Raw genomic sequence first — 18350 nt, forward strand, 5'->3', positions numbered from 1 at the left:
TTCTCAAGCACACAGAATGTTCCCAAAATCGTATGATGCCAGACGGCATATATTTATTGATCCAAGTCCAATTAAGCAGATGTTAGCTTCTCAAGAACTGAAAAACAAAATAACTGTTGTTTTGAAATGCCTGGCAGTTGTTTCGCCTTACAGTGAATGGTTCCCTTGGTAACATTAATATTGAAAATTACAAACTATTTGATACGTTGATTGAAAATCAAACAAACTGAATTACTTGCATTCTTACCTGAATTTTTTTCAGACCAAATCTTGGCGATGTTAGCGAACACCATGGGAAAAGATGCCACCAGGACAGGACATACAGCCAATGGAGAAGCGGCACTAAAGAAGGTGGAATGAAGCAATAATGGGCGACTATATTTGCTCTTAGTTCGGGATGAGCACACTGACCATAAAAGACAAATATATTCAAATGTACATTTCGAAACAAATTTTATATTAATCCGAAGAATTTTTCTCCTTTTTAATTTATATGTTTACCTAGTTTACTTGTAGCAAAGATTAGAATAGTACTCTATTCGGTACAGAATACTGTACTGATATAATATTTAAATCTGATATAGTATTATTGCATGTTTAGTTTTCTTTCCTTTCTGTGCAAACCATTAATTTCACGCAAAAAGTAAGGTTATATTTGGTATGTGAGACTGGGTGGTCTCGGGTGACGGTAGCATGGTTTTTTCACCGGAAACTGTTTTTCGTCCAGCAAACAGAATATCGACCATAGAATACAAGCAATTTGCAGACAGTATACACGGGACAATATGGTCTTTGTGCTGATGCTCCTAAAACCCTATCAGAGATCTTTGTATAAGGCAATGGTCAGGCCACAACTTGAGTGTACTGCGTACAGGTCTAGAGGCCTCATTTTAGGAAGGATGTAGAGTTGCTAGAACGAGTACAGAGAAGGGCAACAGATTGGTGAGAGGAACAAAGAGGTGCGCTTACGAAGAAAGGCTTAAATTCTGTAAGTTGCAGCATCTGGAGACTAGGCACCTGCGAGGTGATCTGGTTGAGGTGTATAAGGCCTTGGGTGGTTTGAGGAGGTTCAATGCTGACGGGATACTTCCGCTTGCTCAGACTAAGAACCCGAGGGAGCGTAGATTCAAATTGAGGAAAGACAGTTGTAGAATAGATGTGCGGGAGTTTGCCTTTAGCCAGCGGGTAGTTGATTGCTGAAACAGACTTCCATCTGTTGTTGTCCAAGTTAATAGCTTAAATAAATTTAAGACTGAACTAGACAAACATTTGGAGTGACCGGATGGGCGAAATGGGAAGGTTTTTTTTTTTTTTTTTTGGCTAATGCTGCATAAGCTTGCTTTCTTGCATCATATGCCTCAACTAATGCTAACCCTACAACAACAACAGCCCGACTGGACCTTTCAAATTTGTTGCATAGCGTAACTGGAAAGTTCAATTTTAATTGACTTATAAAGTCATTCCTGCAACTCCAGCCACACTTCGTATAACTCGAAACATGCTAAGCATATGCAAAACTTTGAATATTTGGCAATTTTCTTTAATAAAAGTTTTCGAGATAGTGACCCAATACCATAAGAATTTAAAAAAATATATATGAGCTTGAAAGCAATTTTTGTTTGTGCAATACAATGTTTTTTTTCTCTTTTTTTCAAAGAATAAAACGCAGTAGAATAATATCGGCTTATTTAATTGTAGCAAAGATTAATACGCTATGAGTCTATTCGATACAAAAAGTTTAAGAGAATTATGTTTAAGTATAAAAGTTAAAATTGTTAATAAATCCAATATATTATTTTTTATTTTCTTTAATTTCTGGGCAAGATATTGATGCTATGCAAAAAAGTGAAGTCAATTCCAAATCAGTACATCGAAATTCATAAAGAAATACCAAGAAATCTTTTTGGAAATGTGTTACTAGTGTAATTGGCGATTTACTCGAGAGATGGCGCGAATAGCACTTCTCACATCAATAAGCTTTCAAAAGAATATTTAGCTTGCTTTTTTATCTTAAAAAAAAAACCCAAAAAAACAAGGGAATGCAAAGTTGTTTGTTTTAAATTATCCTAACCTAAACATACGACAATATTAGCCATATTTCACACGGTTATTAAGCGACCGTCTCCAGACTTGTGGCCACATCTGGTAAGTATGGGCTGGCACACCCAGGGTCCTGAGCTGGATATCATCATTCTGCTCTTTCTTGGTTGTTCCTTCTACTTCTAACATACTCTCTCTTTCTCTCTCTATGTTTCTCTGGGTAACAGAAATTTTCCTTGCCCTATATAGCTAATAATAATAATAATAAACAGAACATTATACTGTATATAAAGCGTTTCATAATACATATGGTCCATAATTTCAAGACCTGAAAATAATTTTAAAAAATTCAAACATGTGTCCAATTATGAACGATTGAGGAGCTATGGCTCTGTAAATTTTTAAAAAGTGCTATGGAGTTTTCAGTAGGGAAAACAAATAATAAATAAGAATAAGCAGTCACAAAGCTAGTATAATGTTTATTCATACTAGGTACATGTTGCTTATTCTTCTTCTTCTTATTATTTTTTAATATTACCCACCTCTTCGCTCTTTCACCTATAAAAAAAAAGTTTGCAATAAAGAATTAATATTCAATCTATTTATTTATTTTTTTCTGTGAACAATAATATAGCCCAGTTCATCTTCTAGAAAACATTCTCCAAAATGAAGTTATGATATCTACATTCACTGGCCAAAAAATTAGAAACCTTTTGCAATTAGCGTCAACGGATAATTAAACTTACTGCATGCAAATATAAGTTGTCACATGGTATGCTTACAGGTTCCTTAGTTGTCAGATAAATACTGTACGCTTTTCTGGGGCTTAATCGATCTAGTCAGGAGGAAGATAGCGGATCTTTCCGGTTTTTTTGTTTTTTTTTTTAGAAAAGTGTTATTTTTAGAGCACATTATGCAGGAACCACAATTGAGAAAACAAAGAAAATCACTTAATTATTTATTTAAATTTTAATTCTAATAAACCTGCCGCTCTATATTACGTATCTATGGATGACAATTGTAGCATCACTTTTCCTGTTTGACTCATACGTACAACAACTGCATTTTTATTGGTAACTTCCATCAGCGATAGCAACCACCTTAGCTGCGTGCCAGGAGCCTCCACTGTAATTTTCTGTATCTTTTTTTTTTTTTTAAATAAATTAAAATTTTCTGTTTATACTCCAGGCCGACCATACGGTCAGAGGAGTTCACAAGGTAGAGAGAAAATAAGAAGCAGCACCGTATTTAGCAGTCAAGGGCTTGAATCCCGGTCACTCAAGGCACGTGTGTACTTTATACCGGCGTGCCTGACAACTCGGCTAGGGCAGCCTGTCCTATATGCGATTAATATTGTAAAAACAATGGAATACTATATGCGCGTAAAAGAGACAGTTGCATTCTTAAAAATTTAAATTGAAAGTACCCAGCAATTTGAAACACTGAAATATAAAAGAGGTAGAAGTGAGTTCAATGTCAAATATTCACAGATCTTAACTGAATATTTAAGAACCACTTAGAATTATTTTAAACTTTGCTCTTCCTAAAAGGAACTAGAAGTAAGGGAATATTTTGCTATAACATTCTATGACGTTTGTCAATAAAAAAACATAAAAATAAGTTAATAACCGCCTCTACCTATTTGAAACAGTTAATAGTTAAAAATAAATAAATAATATTACTATATATATATATATATATGTAGTGGCAAAAGAAAGCATGAAAAAGTGCAGAGGACGTTCCCAATCATTACAACATTCCAAATCGCCAAAAGACTAGCGTGCGTTTCCGTTGACGCTCTCAGCTACGCTGTACATGTACATATTCATGTTTACTGATACACAACAAATCTATGCTGCCATTTCATATTTAAAGATGAGGAAATTTAGGCCATAACCATCGTAGAGAGGATAGTTTCTCCTTGGACAACTGATCTGCTTTTTTGTTTATTCAGTGGTATCACGTGAATGCTGTGATCGTAAACTTTGAATCAGCTGGCAGTTCAGCAGACGACTTTAGAACTGTAGGGCGCCTCTCAGTTTTACAAAAGAGGCACGTATCACGTGCTCAAGTAGCGATTGTAGAAAGTGCACTGGAATGGTCGCTTTATAACGAAGGCCTGTACTGCTTTTATGTCTCCCAAAATTTCCGGAAGGTAAGCTTTAATTTAGAAATACTGCTGGTGTTTTGCATTAAAAGATTACAGCGGTACAATACATAATTGAATTTTTTGTAAGCCACCCAATTTGTAAACTATGTACAACCCTCCCCCACCCCCCTCAATTCCTGATAACAGTTTCATTTTATTCGCTGATAACTTGTGTAAAGTGTTTTCTCCAGGGAAAGATGCAGCATGTAATGATGCATTTTGGAGTGTACTGATTTTAGCCTGGGATTATTAAAAAATGCGTACCTACATAAAACGCACGATTATATGTAAACAAATATAAACGACTTCGTAATGGAGAGGGAACCGTGATACTTAAGGGTTGAATCTTCAAATGTGATAAACATCTGGTTATTAAAAAAGGCCACATTTCGAGCACTAGGGGTCATTCAAAAATTATGTAATGTAGTTGTTTTTTTTTTAATTTTTGACCTGCAAAACAAAAACAGCTTTATTAACTTTTCTTCCTTATTACGCAACGAAACTTCAGTTCTAGTCAGTTTTCCACGAAAAAGTCTATTATTGTGACCTTTAAAATTTAAGTACTGTGTGTAACCTTTCAGTATTTTAAAATTTAACGACTCCTCCCCCCCACCTCCTCCCGTCATGTAATTTATGAACGACTCCTTAAGTATTTCATATTTCAGTAATTATTTTGCAGTTTTCATTTGCATGCATTTAATTTCCCCTAAGCTTTAGGGGAAAATAATCTTCCTAGAATTACTAAACATTTCGTCCTGGGGTAATGCACGTGATCACTGCGCGATCGAATTCCTACACTGCCACATAAAATGAACGTTCTATTACTGTGGTCCTGAATTATCGACTGCCATAAGCAGTTAAAGCAGCTGAAGACTCCTGGAGGATATATAAGTATGAAAAGAAGCATGAATAGAATAGGCGTATCATCTCTAAAGGATGATTGTCACGGCAGCCTGAAATATCGATGACGTAGTCAATTGCGAAGACGCGTTTTTCATAGCACTTCTGCCAAATGTATCTTTCGCTTATTTGCTTATCTTTCGTTATTTGCTTATATTTCGTTATTTGCTTTGCTCATGACATTGACTGGCAAGAGGGAGCTTGCGTTCCGTTAGTATTAGATTTAATGGGGAGAGGGATTTCGTTAATGCATGCACAACTTTATATTTCAGACGCATTAGCAAATAGTAATAATTAACTTTAAAATAGTGATTTCTTTTACGAGTTATATCCGTTAAGAGATAACTACCATTTAACACACAGTTACACCGGGTTTACTGCCTTTATGAATGACGTCACTTCCGGAACTTCAACAGGTCAGAATGTCAATGCCGTCACTTCCGGAACTTCAACCAGGTTCACAATGGTCAGAATGTCAATGCCTCTCGATGATCAGAATGCCCAAGGAAAAAAGAGAAAGGAAATGACACCATAAGAGAGATTTGCCCCTTATTGGTGAATCAGAGAATTCCAATAACCTACCCAAACCTTTAAAGATTCTCCTATAATTATATACATTAAAATTAATGTGCAGTAAAAAAAATATATATACAGTATATATACACTGGTATTCAAAGAAAGTGCATCACCTAGGAATTTCACATTTCTAACCCTTTTTCGCGATGGTATGTTACATTAATGGCTAGCATCACAAATAGAAATATAAACAAAAGATATTTATTAATAGTAATATTTGACAGGTGCTCTCAAAATATTCCAAAGTGAGCATTTGCAACCTTTATACAACAGTTTTGGTAAACACGTCAATTATGGCTAAAATGTTATCAGAAGCACTCAATTTGCTTCAGTTTATCATTTTAAATAGAAAACAAAATGAAAAGTAGTTCACCAGGTGCAAACTAATGTTTAGTTGAACCACCTCTGGCCCTGATGACAGCAGCACACCGTCGAGGCATTGACAAGATCAATCTCTGAAGATAATCAACTGATAGTTCGTGGTTCCAAGCACGAATTATGGCTTCCTGAAGTTCACGAAGGGTCTTTGGTTTCTTTCTGGCAACTGCAGATTCCACACGATGCCAACAGTTCTCTATAGGATTCAGGTCCGGGCTGTTTCCTGGCCAGCTAACAGTTGTAGTGGACCGTTCTTCCAACCATTTTTTCACCTGTAACAAATGTAAACACATTACTGCCGAACCTCTACGCAGAAATGAAGCTAAAGTAACTACAGAAGTGCCTACTTACACTTTCCATCCCCGATGACAAGGGGCAGAGTCGTCCTGAAAGATGCCGTTACTTGGAAGGTTTAAATGGTCTCTAATGGTTGACAGCAATTTGCCTTCCCATATGGTCAGTTATCCATTGGCATTTACGGAACCTTTTATAAACTGCAGGTGATACGAAATGGACCCCAATATCATTTGGCTATTAGGGAATTTCACTGTAGACACCTGGATGGTACAGTCTGGATGGTATTCTTCATCACGTCTACGGCGAATCGTTTGTCTCCCATCAGAGCCATGCCGGTTGAATTTCTTCTCATCCAAGAAAGCAACTGACTTCCACTGCTTGGGGGTCCATTTGACATGCTCCTTATACCAAATTAATGGGGCCTTTTTCATTTTTTGTGTGAGGAGGGCTTCTTCTTTGGACGGCGGGCTACAAGTCCATTTTTGAAGAGGCGTTTTCTGACTGTTGCTGCACTTGCTACCCTTCCTGTATGTTCTTCCCATTCTCTTTTCAGCTCAGACGAAGAAGTTTTACTATTTTTAAGGCATTAGAGCTTCAAAACGCGGTCCTGCTTTGGCGTAGAGACTCGTTTGCGTTCGGTTCCTTTTTTCCTATCAGCAGAATCAGTATCCTTGAGTTTGGAAATAAATGTACTCACTGTCGACTGATTACAAGACACTCTGTAAGCAATATGACGAGAAGAACATTCTTCCTCACGTAAAGCAACAATAGTAATCTTTCTTCATGGCGTCAACTGCATGTAACTCGCCATCCTGACACAAGCAAGGAATGACTGCAACTCTTGCAGAGCGTGCTTATATGCTGAATGTCACAGCTGATGCAATATTACGTCATCATCTACACTTCGCGTGTCAATCTAATCTGATGCAATCTGTAAGAAATATTGGCATATACTTACGTTATTTGGACGACAATTACAATTATAAGGGGTGATGCACTTTCTCTGAACATCAGTGTATATTATTTATTTATTTTTATTATTTATTTTTTTTTATATATATAAATTTATATTCTGTTGCCGAATAGCTGAATCTGTATCCTTCCTAATATTTCTATTTATTGTCCTACCTTTAAATGTTCTCATATACATACAAAATCCGGTTCACATTGCAAAAAATATATCATCCACATATCTTATCCATACAGAAGATCTTGTAGTGACGAAACCAATGACTTTCTCTTCAAAATCTTCCAAAAAGATATTCGCCATGAGCGGTGAGGGTGGGTTCCCCATATTTAGCCCTTATCACTGTATGCGAATTTCCCTTTCAAATTGGAAATACGGTGGTTCTAAATCCAGTCGTTTTAATAATTTAATTATCAGTGTTTCTCTTTATGCTATTCGTTTGTGTCATTCTAATTTTTTACCCTCTTATTTTATTACCATCTCTGTTGCTTCTTTCATCGAAATGTTCGTAAAACATATCTTCTACATCCATACTCGCCATCAGTGTTGTTATTAAATTTTTCTTTCTTGATAACGTCAAAATCAATCCAAATTTTAAGTGATTATATTTGAATGTATTTAAAATAAAGTTAACCATTTGCCTAAATTTTGCGCTAGTCTGTACTTACTTCTAACATTGGGAGTAACTCAAAGGTTCCCAAACTTCTCTAACTTGTGCTTCCCTTAAAATATTTCATAAATTTCACGCCCCTTTCAGAACAAGTGGAAATACACGGATCAGAAAATATATATCTATAAAATATATCTATAAATATACACACTTTAATACATTTAATCACAGATTGAAACAAAATACACTTTTTACCTGGGTTAGTGAGATGGTTTTCTCGTATTTGTTAAAAAGTGCTTAATAAAAAGAATACGCCTCCCCAAAAACCCAAGTACACCTCCGGGGGAAGGACGTCCGACACATTGGGAACCTCTAGCCTAACGGGATTACCTTCTTTGTGAATTCTGTTTCCATATAATATTGATGCTTCCCAGTATGTAGGTTTGATGAAATCGCATTCTTTTATTAATGATCCATTTTTCTAGTAAGTTTTTATGCTTTCCCGATCTTTCTTTATATACTAGCAGCAGGAGCTTTCTTAATTTCACTGTATACCGCATGTATTGACTAATAAAGTTAATTAGGTACGAAGAGCGATTGAAAGGTTCATGGCTTGAGTGTGAAGGCTTTTTCCACCGATACTACAATGCATTGATTCCAGCTGTGAAGAAAGTTCTCTCTTGGGCCTCTAGGAATGCATCCATTGCAGCAATGACGACACTGTTGGTGGGAAAATGGATATCAGCCAGGTATTTTTTTTAATTAGGTAACAAGCGAAAGTCCGATAGTGCTATATCTGGCGAATATGAGAGATGCTCAAAGGTTTCAAAGTCTCACCCTTGCAGTGAAGCCATGGCAATGATAAATTTGTGAGCAGGCGCGTTGTCCTGGTAGAATAGGCCTCCTTTTCTGAGTTTTTCTCGACTTTTTCTTCAAGGCTTCAGTTATAGCTCGGACACAGCATGGGTTTGTTAAGGGAAAGTCTTGCCTGACCAATTTGATTGGATACTATGATGTGGTCACAAAGGAAACTGGATTCAAGGAATAACTTTGATATCATATATTTGGATCTTAGAAAGGCTTTTGATACTGTTGCACATGGAAGACTGCTGAACAAATTGGAGCAGTGTGGCATTGGAGGCAAATTGCTGCTATGGATAAAGGGATGGTTGAGTGGGAGAAGACAGAGAGTGGTAATCAATGGACACTGCTCATCGTGGACTGTTATTAGTGGAGTCCCTCAGGGTTCGGTGATGGGTCCATTGTTGTTTGCTGTATTTATAAATGATATTGATGATGGTATATCAAGCTTAATGTCCAAGTTTGCAGACGATACGAGGGTTGGCAGGGTTGTTAAGGATACTAATGACAGTATGCTGCTGCAACAGGATCTAGAAAGGTTGAGCAGATAGGCTGAGAGGTGGCAAATGAAGTTTGACATTGACAAAGGTAAAGTACTACATATGGGAAGCAGTAACCCCAGAGCAACGTATCAACCCTGTGGTACTGCACTGACAGTGTTAGAGAATAAAAAGGACCTGGGGGTAATTGTGCAGGCAGATATGAAGCTTTCTGAGTAGTGCAGACGGTCTGCAAGTGTAGCTCATGGTGTCCTGTCAATGATATACAGGACTTTTTCTAGCAGGGATAAGGAGGTGATCATCCCCTTGTATAAGGCACTGGTCAGGCCACACCCTGAGTACTGTATACAGGTCTGGAGGCCTCATTTTAAGAATGATATAGAGCTGTTGGAACGAGTACAGAGAAGGGCAACAAGATTAGTGAATGGAAAGAAGGGTTGCTCTTACGAAGAAAGGCTTAAGTTTTGCAAATTACAGTGTCTGGAGACTAGGCACCAGCGAGGTGATCTGACTGAGGTGTATAAAGCCTTGAATGGCTTAAGCATGCTCAATGCTGATGGGATTCTTCCTCTTGCTCAGAATAATCACCTGAGAGGGCATAAATTTAAATTGAGGAAAGGCAGATGCAGGATAGATGTGCGGAAGTTTGCCTTTAGCCAACGGGTAGTTAGTTGGTGGAACAGACTTCCATCCCTTGTTGTGGAAGTTGATAGCCTAAATAAATTTAAGCCTGAGCTGGAAAGGTACTTGGAACGAAGGGAGGGGTGAAATGGGAGCGTGCTTTTTTTTTTTTTTTTTTTTGGCTGATGCTGCATAAGCTTGCTTTCTTGCATCATATGCCTCTACTAATGCTAATGCTAACTCAAAAACGCAAAAGATGATCACTCTTATGCGTTTTGGATCTGCTGTAAACAATTTTTGGACCCATCTTGCTGACACCTTTTTCATAGCGAGAACCTCTGCTATAATATGATACACACATTCGGATGAGGTGCCCAAGACGTTAGCAATGTACCGGACTGTCACTCGTCAATCATTCATCACTAGATCATGCCCATTGACAAAACCTTCTGGAGTGATAAACATTACAGATCTTCCACTGCGTGGGTCATTTTCCAGGCTCTCCCTCCCCCGTTCAAATTCTGCTACTCAATTCTTAACCATGGAATAGGAAGGGCAGCCTCTCCCAGTGTTGTAACCATATCCTTATGAATTGCCTTTTAATGATCTGTAATTAAAAAATACGTTATTGAAACTGCATGAAACTTGGTGGGTTACAATTACTTGAAGTATTGTACATTAAGTACAAAAATTTTTAACATTGTATCACCACTCTTTCATACTCAGATCACGAACTTTTCATCCTCTCCCCACCTCGTAGTTTCGCGATTTGCATGCGCTGTACGCAGTCTTTGTGTCACATTACTAGTACGCCAGATGGATTCTTTTTATTTTAAATTTGGTCATCTTAGTCTACGGCCCCCGAAAAATAATTATAAATGTACTCCTATGTGTAATTCTCAGCCCACAGCTCTGAACGAGCATAAGCAAACTCACGTCATAGAAACAAACTGCGTTTGTTTCGTTTGACCAAGACAGTGAAAATTGATTAGGTACTCGCTCTTGGCACATTGTTCTTATTGTACCACAGAGGGGCCACTCCACGTTAACTGAAATGCACATTCCAATTTATTCCACATTGGATGGTTTGCGGATCTCTTCTCCGAAGAGATCGTTCCACTTCACCTCTTAGGTGCTCAATTGGATTGCGATATGGTGATTGAAGAGACCACCAGGGTGGGTGGGGGTAGCTTGAATCCACTCTTATATTTCTGGAATTAGTTCTGTACAATTCTGGCCTTGTGTCCTATTGGAAGAACTCATTCGCAGATGGATATACTGCAACCACGAAAGGATGCACCTGGTTAGAAACGTTTCCAGATAACCTGTGATATCCAAATGTTGCTCCACTGGCAATAAGGGATTCAACAGAATTTGCATTGTTCATACCTGGCATGATGCGTCCACGGATTTCTTCGTTTTCGTCGTATTATGGTCCTCCTAGTAGTGTGAAACAGGGGAGGGGATATTCATGTGTTGTTGTGGCGGACCCCAGGGTTCCCCCCATTAGCCGCTATTGCACTTCTTGTGCTGAAGCTTACGATAGTGTGAAACAGCAGGAACTGAGATTCGTCACACCAGGAAACGTTTTTCCAATTCTCCAGTGTTGGTGTTTATTGCTGACGCGAATACGATGCGATTAAATCGTCGGTCACAAGGTACGACGAGTTGTGCATTCTAAAATGCGTCTTTGGTTACCACTAGTGTACCGGCTTGTTATTTAACTGACTGTAATATTTCTGTTACCCTGCACAAGTCTCATCAGCCTCCGTTGGCCTCGCATCAATAAGTTTTATCCCATCAGATGATCGTCATTGGCTATTTGGATATTGGACCTATCTTAATACACACGAGACACAGTGGTACTTGAAAACCCCAGAAGAGTTGCAGTTTCCGAGTTCCTCATACAGACGTGTCTGGCGCCGATTACCAAGCCATTCAAAGTCACTTAAATCTTTCGTCTTGCTCATTCTTGCAATGAACTGCACATAAACTATGCAAAATGACCACTTGTGGTTTGTGAAGGGGAAAAACAAAATTGTGCACTGTTCATATTCAGAGTGCTGTGATCCCGTCAGTATGCAAGATAGTTGTGTAAAACAGGGAATATATTGAGAGCGAAAGCTGTGTTTTGTCCTATTTGTTGCACCCTGATTGTGTGTGTAAACTCTAAAATGTCCTGTGTACTTGTCCGGTTGATAGCGTTCCCCTTCCCCAAACATGACCGTAGTTGGGTGCATTAACCCCAGGGGCTCACATCTGGTGAGTATGGGCTTGGCACACCCAGAGTCCTGAGCTGGATATCATCATTCTTCTCTTTCTTGGTGATTTCCTTCTGGGTAATTCAGAAAAAAATTTCTGAATTACCCAGAGAGAGAGAGAGAGAGAGAGAGAGAGAGAAAGAGAAGTATCTCTCTCTCTCTCTCTCTCTCTCTCTCTCTCTCTCTCTCTCTCTCTCTCTCTCTCTCTCTGGGTAATTCAGAAAATTTTTTTTTGGCTGGTGCAGCATAAGCCTCAGGCTTCCTTGCACCATATGGCTAATAATAATAAAAATAAAATAAATAAAAAAATCTCGGCTTGCATGACGAGGGATTTGTTGACACTGGCTTCAGCTGGTCTGGCCAGTGTGGGATTACATTGTTCCGATAGCATGATAACGACCTCCACTCCCACATAGGTCACTCTAACCATATGACATTAATTCCCCTCAACACTCAGGGTATTGCCCACCGCAACTCTTCGCCTGGTGGATCCTACTACCCAAAATACTTTTACTGTTCTTAACAGTCCCCACTGTTAAGAACAGAGGCACCCCAGTGGGTTCCTCGACAGGGGACCCTCTGTATCCCTTTAACCTCCAAATTCTTGATAGAAGTCTTCCCATCATCCACCTTCTTCGCCTTTGCCTGTATTCAACTTATACTATCACCCCATCGTTGTCTTCCAACAAAAACTTCTGATTTTTTTAAAGACCCTTCCTGTCAAGCACAGGCGATGCTAGGGATCGCCCCAGTAGTTCTTACACCCTACTTCCTGGCCCACCTCCTCGTGGTTCTGGACGGGCAATGGGAGGATTTTTGTTTTCCAAGGGCCCACGGCTAAGTGGCCAGATGAACAACAGACCAACACAATCGAAGACAAGACTTCGCAGATCATAGAGTCACACACACTATCTGGCGTTGACAGAGTTTCTTCTGCGACGCCAAGTATGTACATAAGCGGAGTTGGAAGAAACCTCCGGTGCTGCATGACCTGTAACACTTTATACACTATCCCTTCGTATCTGTCCATTTGCTTTATATCGCATGATAGAAACAAGTGATGCTGTTACTGAAGGAGCGCCCCATTTGATGAAAATGGTAGATGTACCTAATAATAGTCATTCAGTGTAAGCATATAATAAATATTGCTTCCTCTGTATCATAAAAAAGTAGGATTTACCTTTCGCTCTTTGTGTTCTTTTCTAAACATCTGCAACAGAGTTGAACATGTTTAGAAATCACAAAACTGTTCTTCCATCAAATATTGATGGAAGAACAGTTTTGTGATTATTGACTCTATCCAAAGGAGAGTAATCAAGTTAAGTAGTGACTCTTCTCTTACAAACTACGCCACTCCATATATCAGGCAAATGTCCATTTAATTCTGCATAAACTAGTTAACTGCCTTTCACAGTTCAATTCCAAACTCGAACTAATTTTTCTTCCTTTTCATTTATCTTTTCTGTTCTTTGGAAATATTTTATTTCCATGTAGTTCCTGAAAAGTACAATCTACAGAAATTGAAGTCCAACAAACGTCAATAAGTATAATCTACCGTCTGAATCTTCAACCGACACTGAAGTAGAAGTGTAGGTTCTAATAGTATTTCTTTTGTAGTCAAAATTTAAAAACAAAATAAATAAATAAATAATAATAATAATAAATATTCGTAATTTTATAAGCTCTCAAATGAGCACGCAGAGAAATGACAGCTATGACGAATTTCAAAGTCAAGAGGAAGATGGGAGAGTAAACAAACAAAACCGGGGCAAGGTTCTTTGTAAGATGAGATAAAAATATAGATAGTCTGGAATTAAACAGTTGTCGCAGTCCTTTGCGAGTCACACGGAAATGAACTTTCTAAAATTTAGGATCACCAACGATAACTCCGGTTTGAAAACTACGTAATTTTTAAATGTTAGTTTATATGGAGCTGCTACTCGCACTAACATATGTTTTTGTAGCCCACTTATGTACGTCATTGATAAACACTGATATTCGTTTCACGTGTTTATTCCATAGAATTTCCGAGCCCAGAGTCAGTTGGAGAGGGGCCAAATAATCGACCACAGGACGCAGAATTGATTAATGTCTCTGTCCGAAGTCACCCTAAAATAATTCGTTGCATTTTTCTTCTTCACTATTGGGATAATTTGTTGTTCATATTAAACGCAAACTTGATTAGTTTGAGCTTCCAAGTCATATTATTTTTAAAGTTTGTGCAGTGATTTAATTGTTGCCAAAATGCATTAATCTAGTGACTCGTTAAATCGATATTTCAGATGTATTCAGGAGGCAGCTATTTCGTTTTTGGATACCATCTCCAAAACTTCTTATTCGAAGGACTTAATTTATCTTTGCCTGCCGGTAAGTTACTTTATACTTTTATTATTGGGTTTTTTTTTTTTTTTTTTTTTTAATATATTTCTGAATGAATGTCATAAGAAGTTTATTGATATAAATTTTTAAAATTTAGAGCTTTTCGGAATAATAGGGCTTATTTATTATTTTTTCAACTCCAAAATTTGGTTTCATAGTTCTTTAATTCAAATAATTAAGAAGCAAAATAGGCGCTTATACGCAATTTAAATTTTAATGCTCCACGCCAGCTTCTTACGTTTTGTAATCTTAAGATCGGGTTGTTTTTTGACTTCTCAAGAAGCCTTGCGTAAAATTGTGTACGGTTTGTCTACTTGTGGATGAAAAATTCTAGGGAACATTGCGAGTTCCTGAGACTAGCCGAACCTTTCTTGAGAAACTCTCCATAACTTCCCTGGATAGTAGTTAAAAATAGTAGTTATGCCACTCGCTATCTAAACAGATCATAGCCGTACTCTAGTAGGCCAAGAAACGGATGAAGAGTGACATAGCCACTGTCTTGCTGCTGCAGCAAATTAATAATAATGATAAAGCTTTGGCTCATTTAAGGAGTGCGATCCTTTTCGATTTTTGAGAAGTAAAGCTGAAAACTTTACTGGTTTTCCGAAATTTAAGAAAGTTTAGTTAAAATTCAACTTAAACTGTATTTAGTTAAAATTTAATACAAAATTCATCCTAAAATGTATTCAAATCTAGCCTTAACTGATATTTTTCTAACCTTATAATAATAACTTTGTATAGTAAGTTATAAATTTATAATAGCAACTTATAACAATTCCCCCCACTTTTATTTGGTCTTTGCTGTCACTGATGAAGTAGTGGAAACAACACGAAAAGTCTGATTGCCATTCGTACAGAATTTCTAGCTGGAATTAAGCAGATAATTAAACCTAATGTACATTAAAAGCGGTTTCTTCCCCCCCTCTCTTATAATTACACAAAATTTGGGACATATCTCGTTACGAGCATGAAAGTAAGTTTACTTTATAAATTTTGGGGTGCTAAACATGGAAACAGAGCTTAAAATGGCAGATTGGCTCTTGTTTTCGAAAAAAGTTTTTATATTTATACAAGTTTTTTTTTTTTATTTATATGGTAGTACGATGTAGCTACGAACATACCTGGATCAAACACGGAACCTTTTCGCTTGTATTCACCTTCGGGAGCATCCCTTTTCACCATCCAACAATAATCGGCTAACATGGCGGCACTCCATTTGCTTTTGTATCTTTGTTCAAGACATCGCTGCGATGTCTTGATGGAAGCACTCACCACGTTCGTCGCTGACGGCACTACAGTTTGGCGGGAAGAAATCCAGGCGTGAGTGTAAGAAATGCATCTGCAATGACATGTGCACCCCAGTTTTTCGTAAGAAGTAATGAGATCTTCCAAAAGCTGCCTGTAGTTGTCGGTTTTAACATTCTCTAGAAAACCAGTCGAAACATTTCCAAAGGCTTTCCACGCTGCTTTCTCACTATCACTACGGACACATTCCAACTGTTCGTCTTTGAAAAGTTGCCTTATTTGGGGATCAGTGAAAATGCTGCCTTAATCTTCTCTGTACAAAGTCTTGGGAATTTCTCTTGCAAGTATGTAAATACAGAACCATTCACTTCCAGAGCCTTCAAGAAATTTTTCATGAGCCCCAGTTTGATGCCGAGTGGTGGGAGAAAAACTTTATTTGGATATACCAGAGGTTCAAATGCTACGTTCTTCATTCCAGGTGTTAATGATTTTCGTTGAGGCCAACTCCTCTCGTAGTGCATATCCTTGGCACTCACAGAGAAAGGAACGATACTTTGTGTAACTCTTTTGTAGTCCTAATAAAATGGCGATTACCTTTAAATCACCACCTCTCATACTTCTGAGAGGGTACACCTAAGAGGATGTGCTTCTTGTTTGTATATGTTTCTTTTTTGACCATATATATATATATATGGGCAGTAGTGTGGCTTTGTCAGTAGTGTGACTTTGTCAATAGTGTGACACGATGGTCAGTAATGTGGCTTTGTCAGTAGTATGACTTTGCACTGGAGTGCTTGTATCTGTTCTATTTTTTAATTTTCGCTGCATCAGGGCAACCGCTGTTCAAATCCCCTGCATTGGAGGTTCGATCTGGGGATCGGGTGGCGGACTGATCTTTTGATCGATTCGCCTTTGCGGCGATTTGTCTAGCGATCGAAATGCAGTGATTCCCTGACCATTATTGGCCTTGTGGTGCTCTGTCGAATAGGGCATAATGGTCAGTCTATTTTTGGTTTATTTTTGTTTTGTTTTATTGTAGTGGTTTACATCTGTTGGTAAATTTGGACCTGGTGCCCGTCAGAGGGGGCGCCGTTAAATTTTTATTTAATTGGCTTTCAAAATTCAATGAATTACTATTCTTACATTTCGATTTTATAAATTATTTTAGAGAGTTTCTGCTGCAATATTTTTACTCTTGTTATCCGTCTCTTCCTTCCCTGTTTGGTTTGATTTAATTTCGACTTTTTTCGCTCTTGTCTTGCCATACTGCTGGCATTATTTTATTTTTTATTTTAACTCTCATTCTAATTTATTTGTATGGTTATATTTGAAGCATCATGTAGAGGAATATGCTTTTTGCTGCCTCTGATGTATGCTGTACCTTTTTATTTTAGAACATTTTCTACACAGTGAACACATCGACGAAATTTCAAACTCTGCCAACATTTCATCTTCGTAAAGTTTATATATCTTAGTTGCCTATATTCCACCCCCCTCCTCTACGTTGCTATTCTCACTGGTTCTTTGAATACAGTGCAAAATGTCGGAATCACACGGATATTCTGCTACTGTGACCATGTAAACATAGAGGAGAAATTTACTGGAAGGCGTGGATCACTCACTTCTCCGAAAAACATATGCCTTTTGTCGGAGTAAAGGGAAACCACAACAAAGGTTGACCAGGGGCTATAATCCGTGTCGAGAGTAATCCCTTTCACCCTTAAGTCGCACTTTCTAATTACCTAAATTAAATAAATCTAAAGGCTAGAGGTGAGAACAATGCATACACAGTTGTTTCTCCTAACCCGTTCGTTACATAGAAATTTTCTTCGTTCAACGGAAACCATTTTAAATGTAATTACCAAGGGGAATCAAAAATATTCGCTATAAAGAAGTTGGTTAAACAGAGGTCCGACTGTAATTAAATCGAAAATGAAGCAATTTTAAAATACATAACCGATCGATTGCGCCATTAAAATGCTGGGAATGGGGCCCCGCTCGCCCCACCTTTCGGCTCTGGATACTCAATAATTGCATTCAAGATTTTATTTGTAAAATAAATGATCGTCTCAACAATGGGCTCGCAAATTTTCAAAAAAAAAAAAAAAAAAAAATAGCAATGGGCTCTCGCGAGCCCACTATAGCTCACCACTAGTTATGCCCAGATGGATTGGTCCCTGCTAGAGTGTAAAAAAATTGTCTGGAGTGATAAATCTTGATATAGTCTTTTTCATCAGATGGAAGAACTTGAGAATGGTGCTACTCCTGACATCGTTATGAAATGGAACGCATCGTCCCACCGCTGAAGTAGTTATGGCAATATGACGCTTGTGGTGTTGGATCAACAATTTTTATGCATGATACTTTGCAGATGCCGTATTCCGGCATCCTCGATGACACCATACAAAATAAAAAATAGTTTCGCGGAACGGGACCTACGTATGTTTCCAACAGGGCGATGTCAATACTCGGTATATGATGGCTTTGTTCCAGGGAGAATAAGGTGTCAATAATGAACAACTGTGTACCCACCAATGCCTTCGTGGGTAGACAGTTGGTAGAATCG

General features: G+C 38.0%; 1 protein-coding gene across 1 annotated transcript in view; it reads left to right on the plus strand.

Annotated features, from left to right (window-relative positions):
• The first annotated feature begins 3914 nt into the window (after window positions 1–3914).
• Window positions 3915–18350, plus strand: part of LOC150087347 (high affinity copper uptake protein 1-like) — a 33054-nt gene continuing 18618 nt past the window's right edge. The window contains exons 1-2 of the mRNA XM_090372009.1: window positions 3915–4195; window positions 14443–14527. Coding sequence (XP_090228135.1) covers window positions 14443–14527 — 85 coding nt within the window. The 5' untranslated portion in view covers window positions 3915–4195. The remainder of the gene's footprint in view (window positions 4196–14442; window positions 14528–18350) is intronic.

This window comes from Mastigoproctus giganteus, chromosome 4 (assembly GCF_048544385.1).
Source record: "Mastigoproctus giganteus isolate SK-2022 chromosome 4, ASM4854438v1, whole genome shotgun sequence".
Lineage (NCBI taxonomy): Eukaryota > Metazoa > Arthropoda > Arachnida > Uropygi > Thelyphonidae > Mastigoproctus > Mastigoproctus giganteus.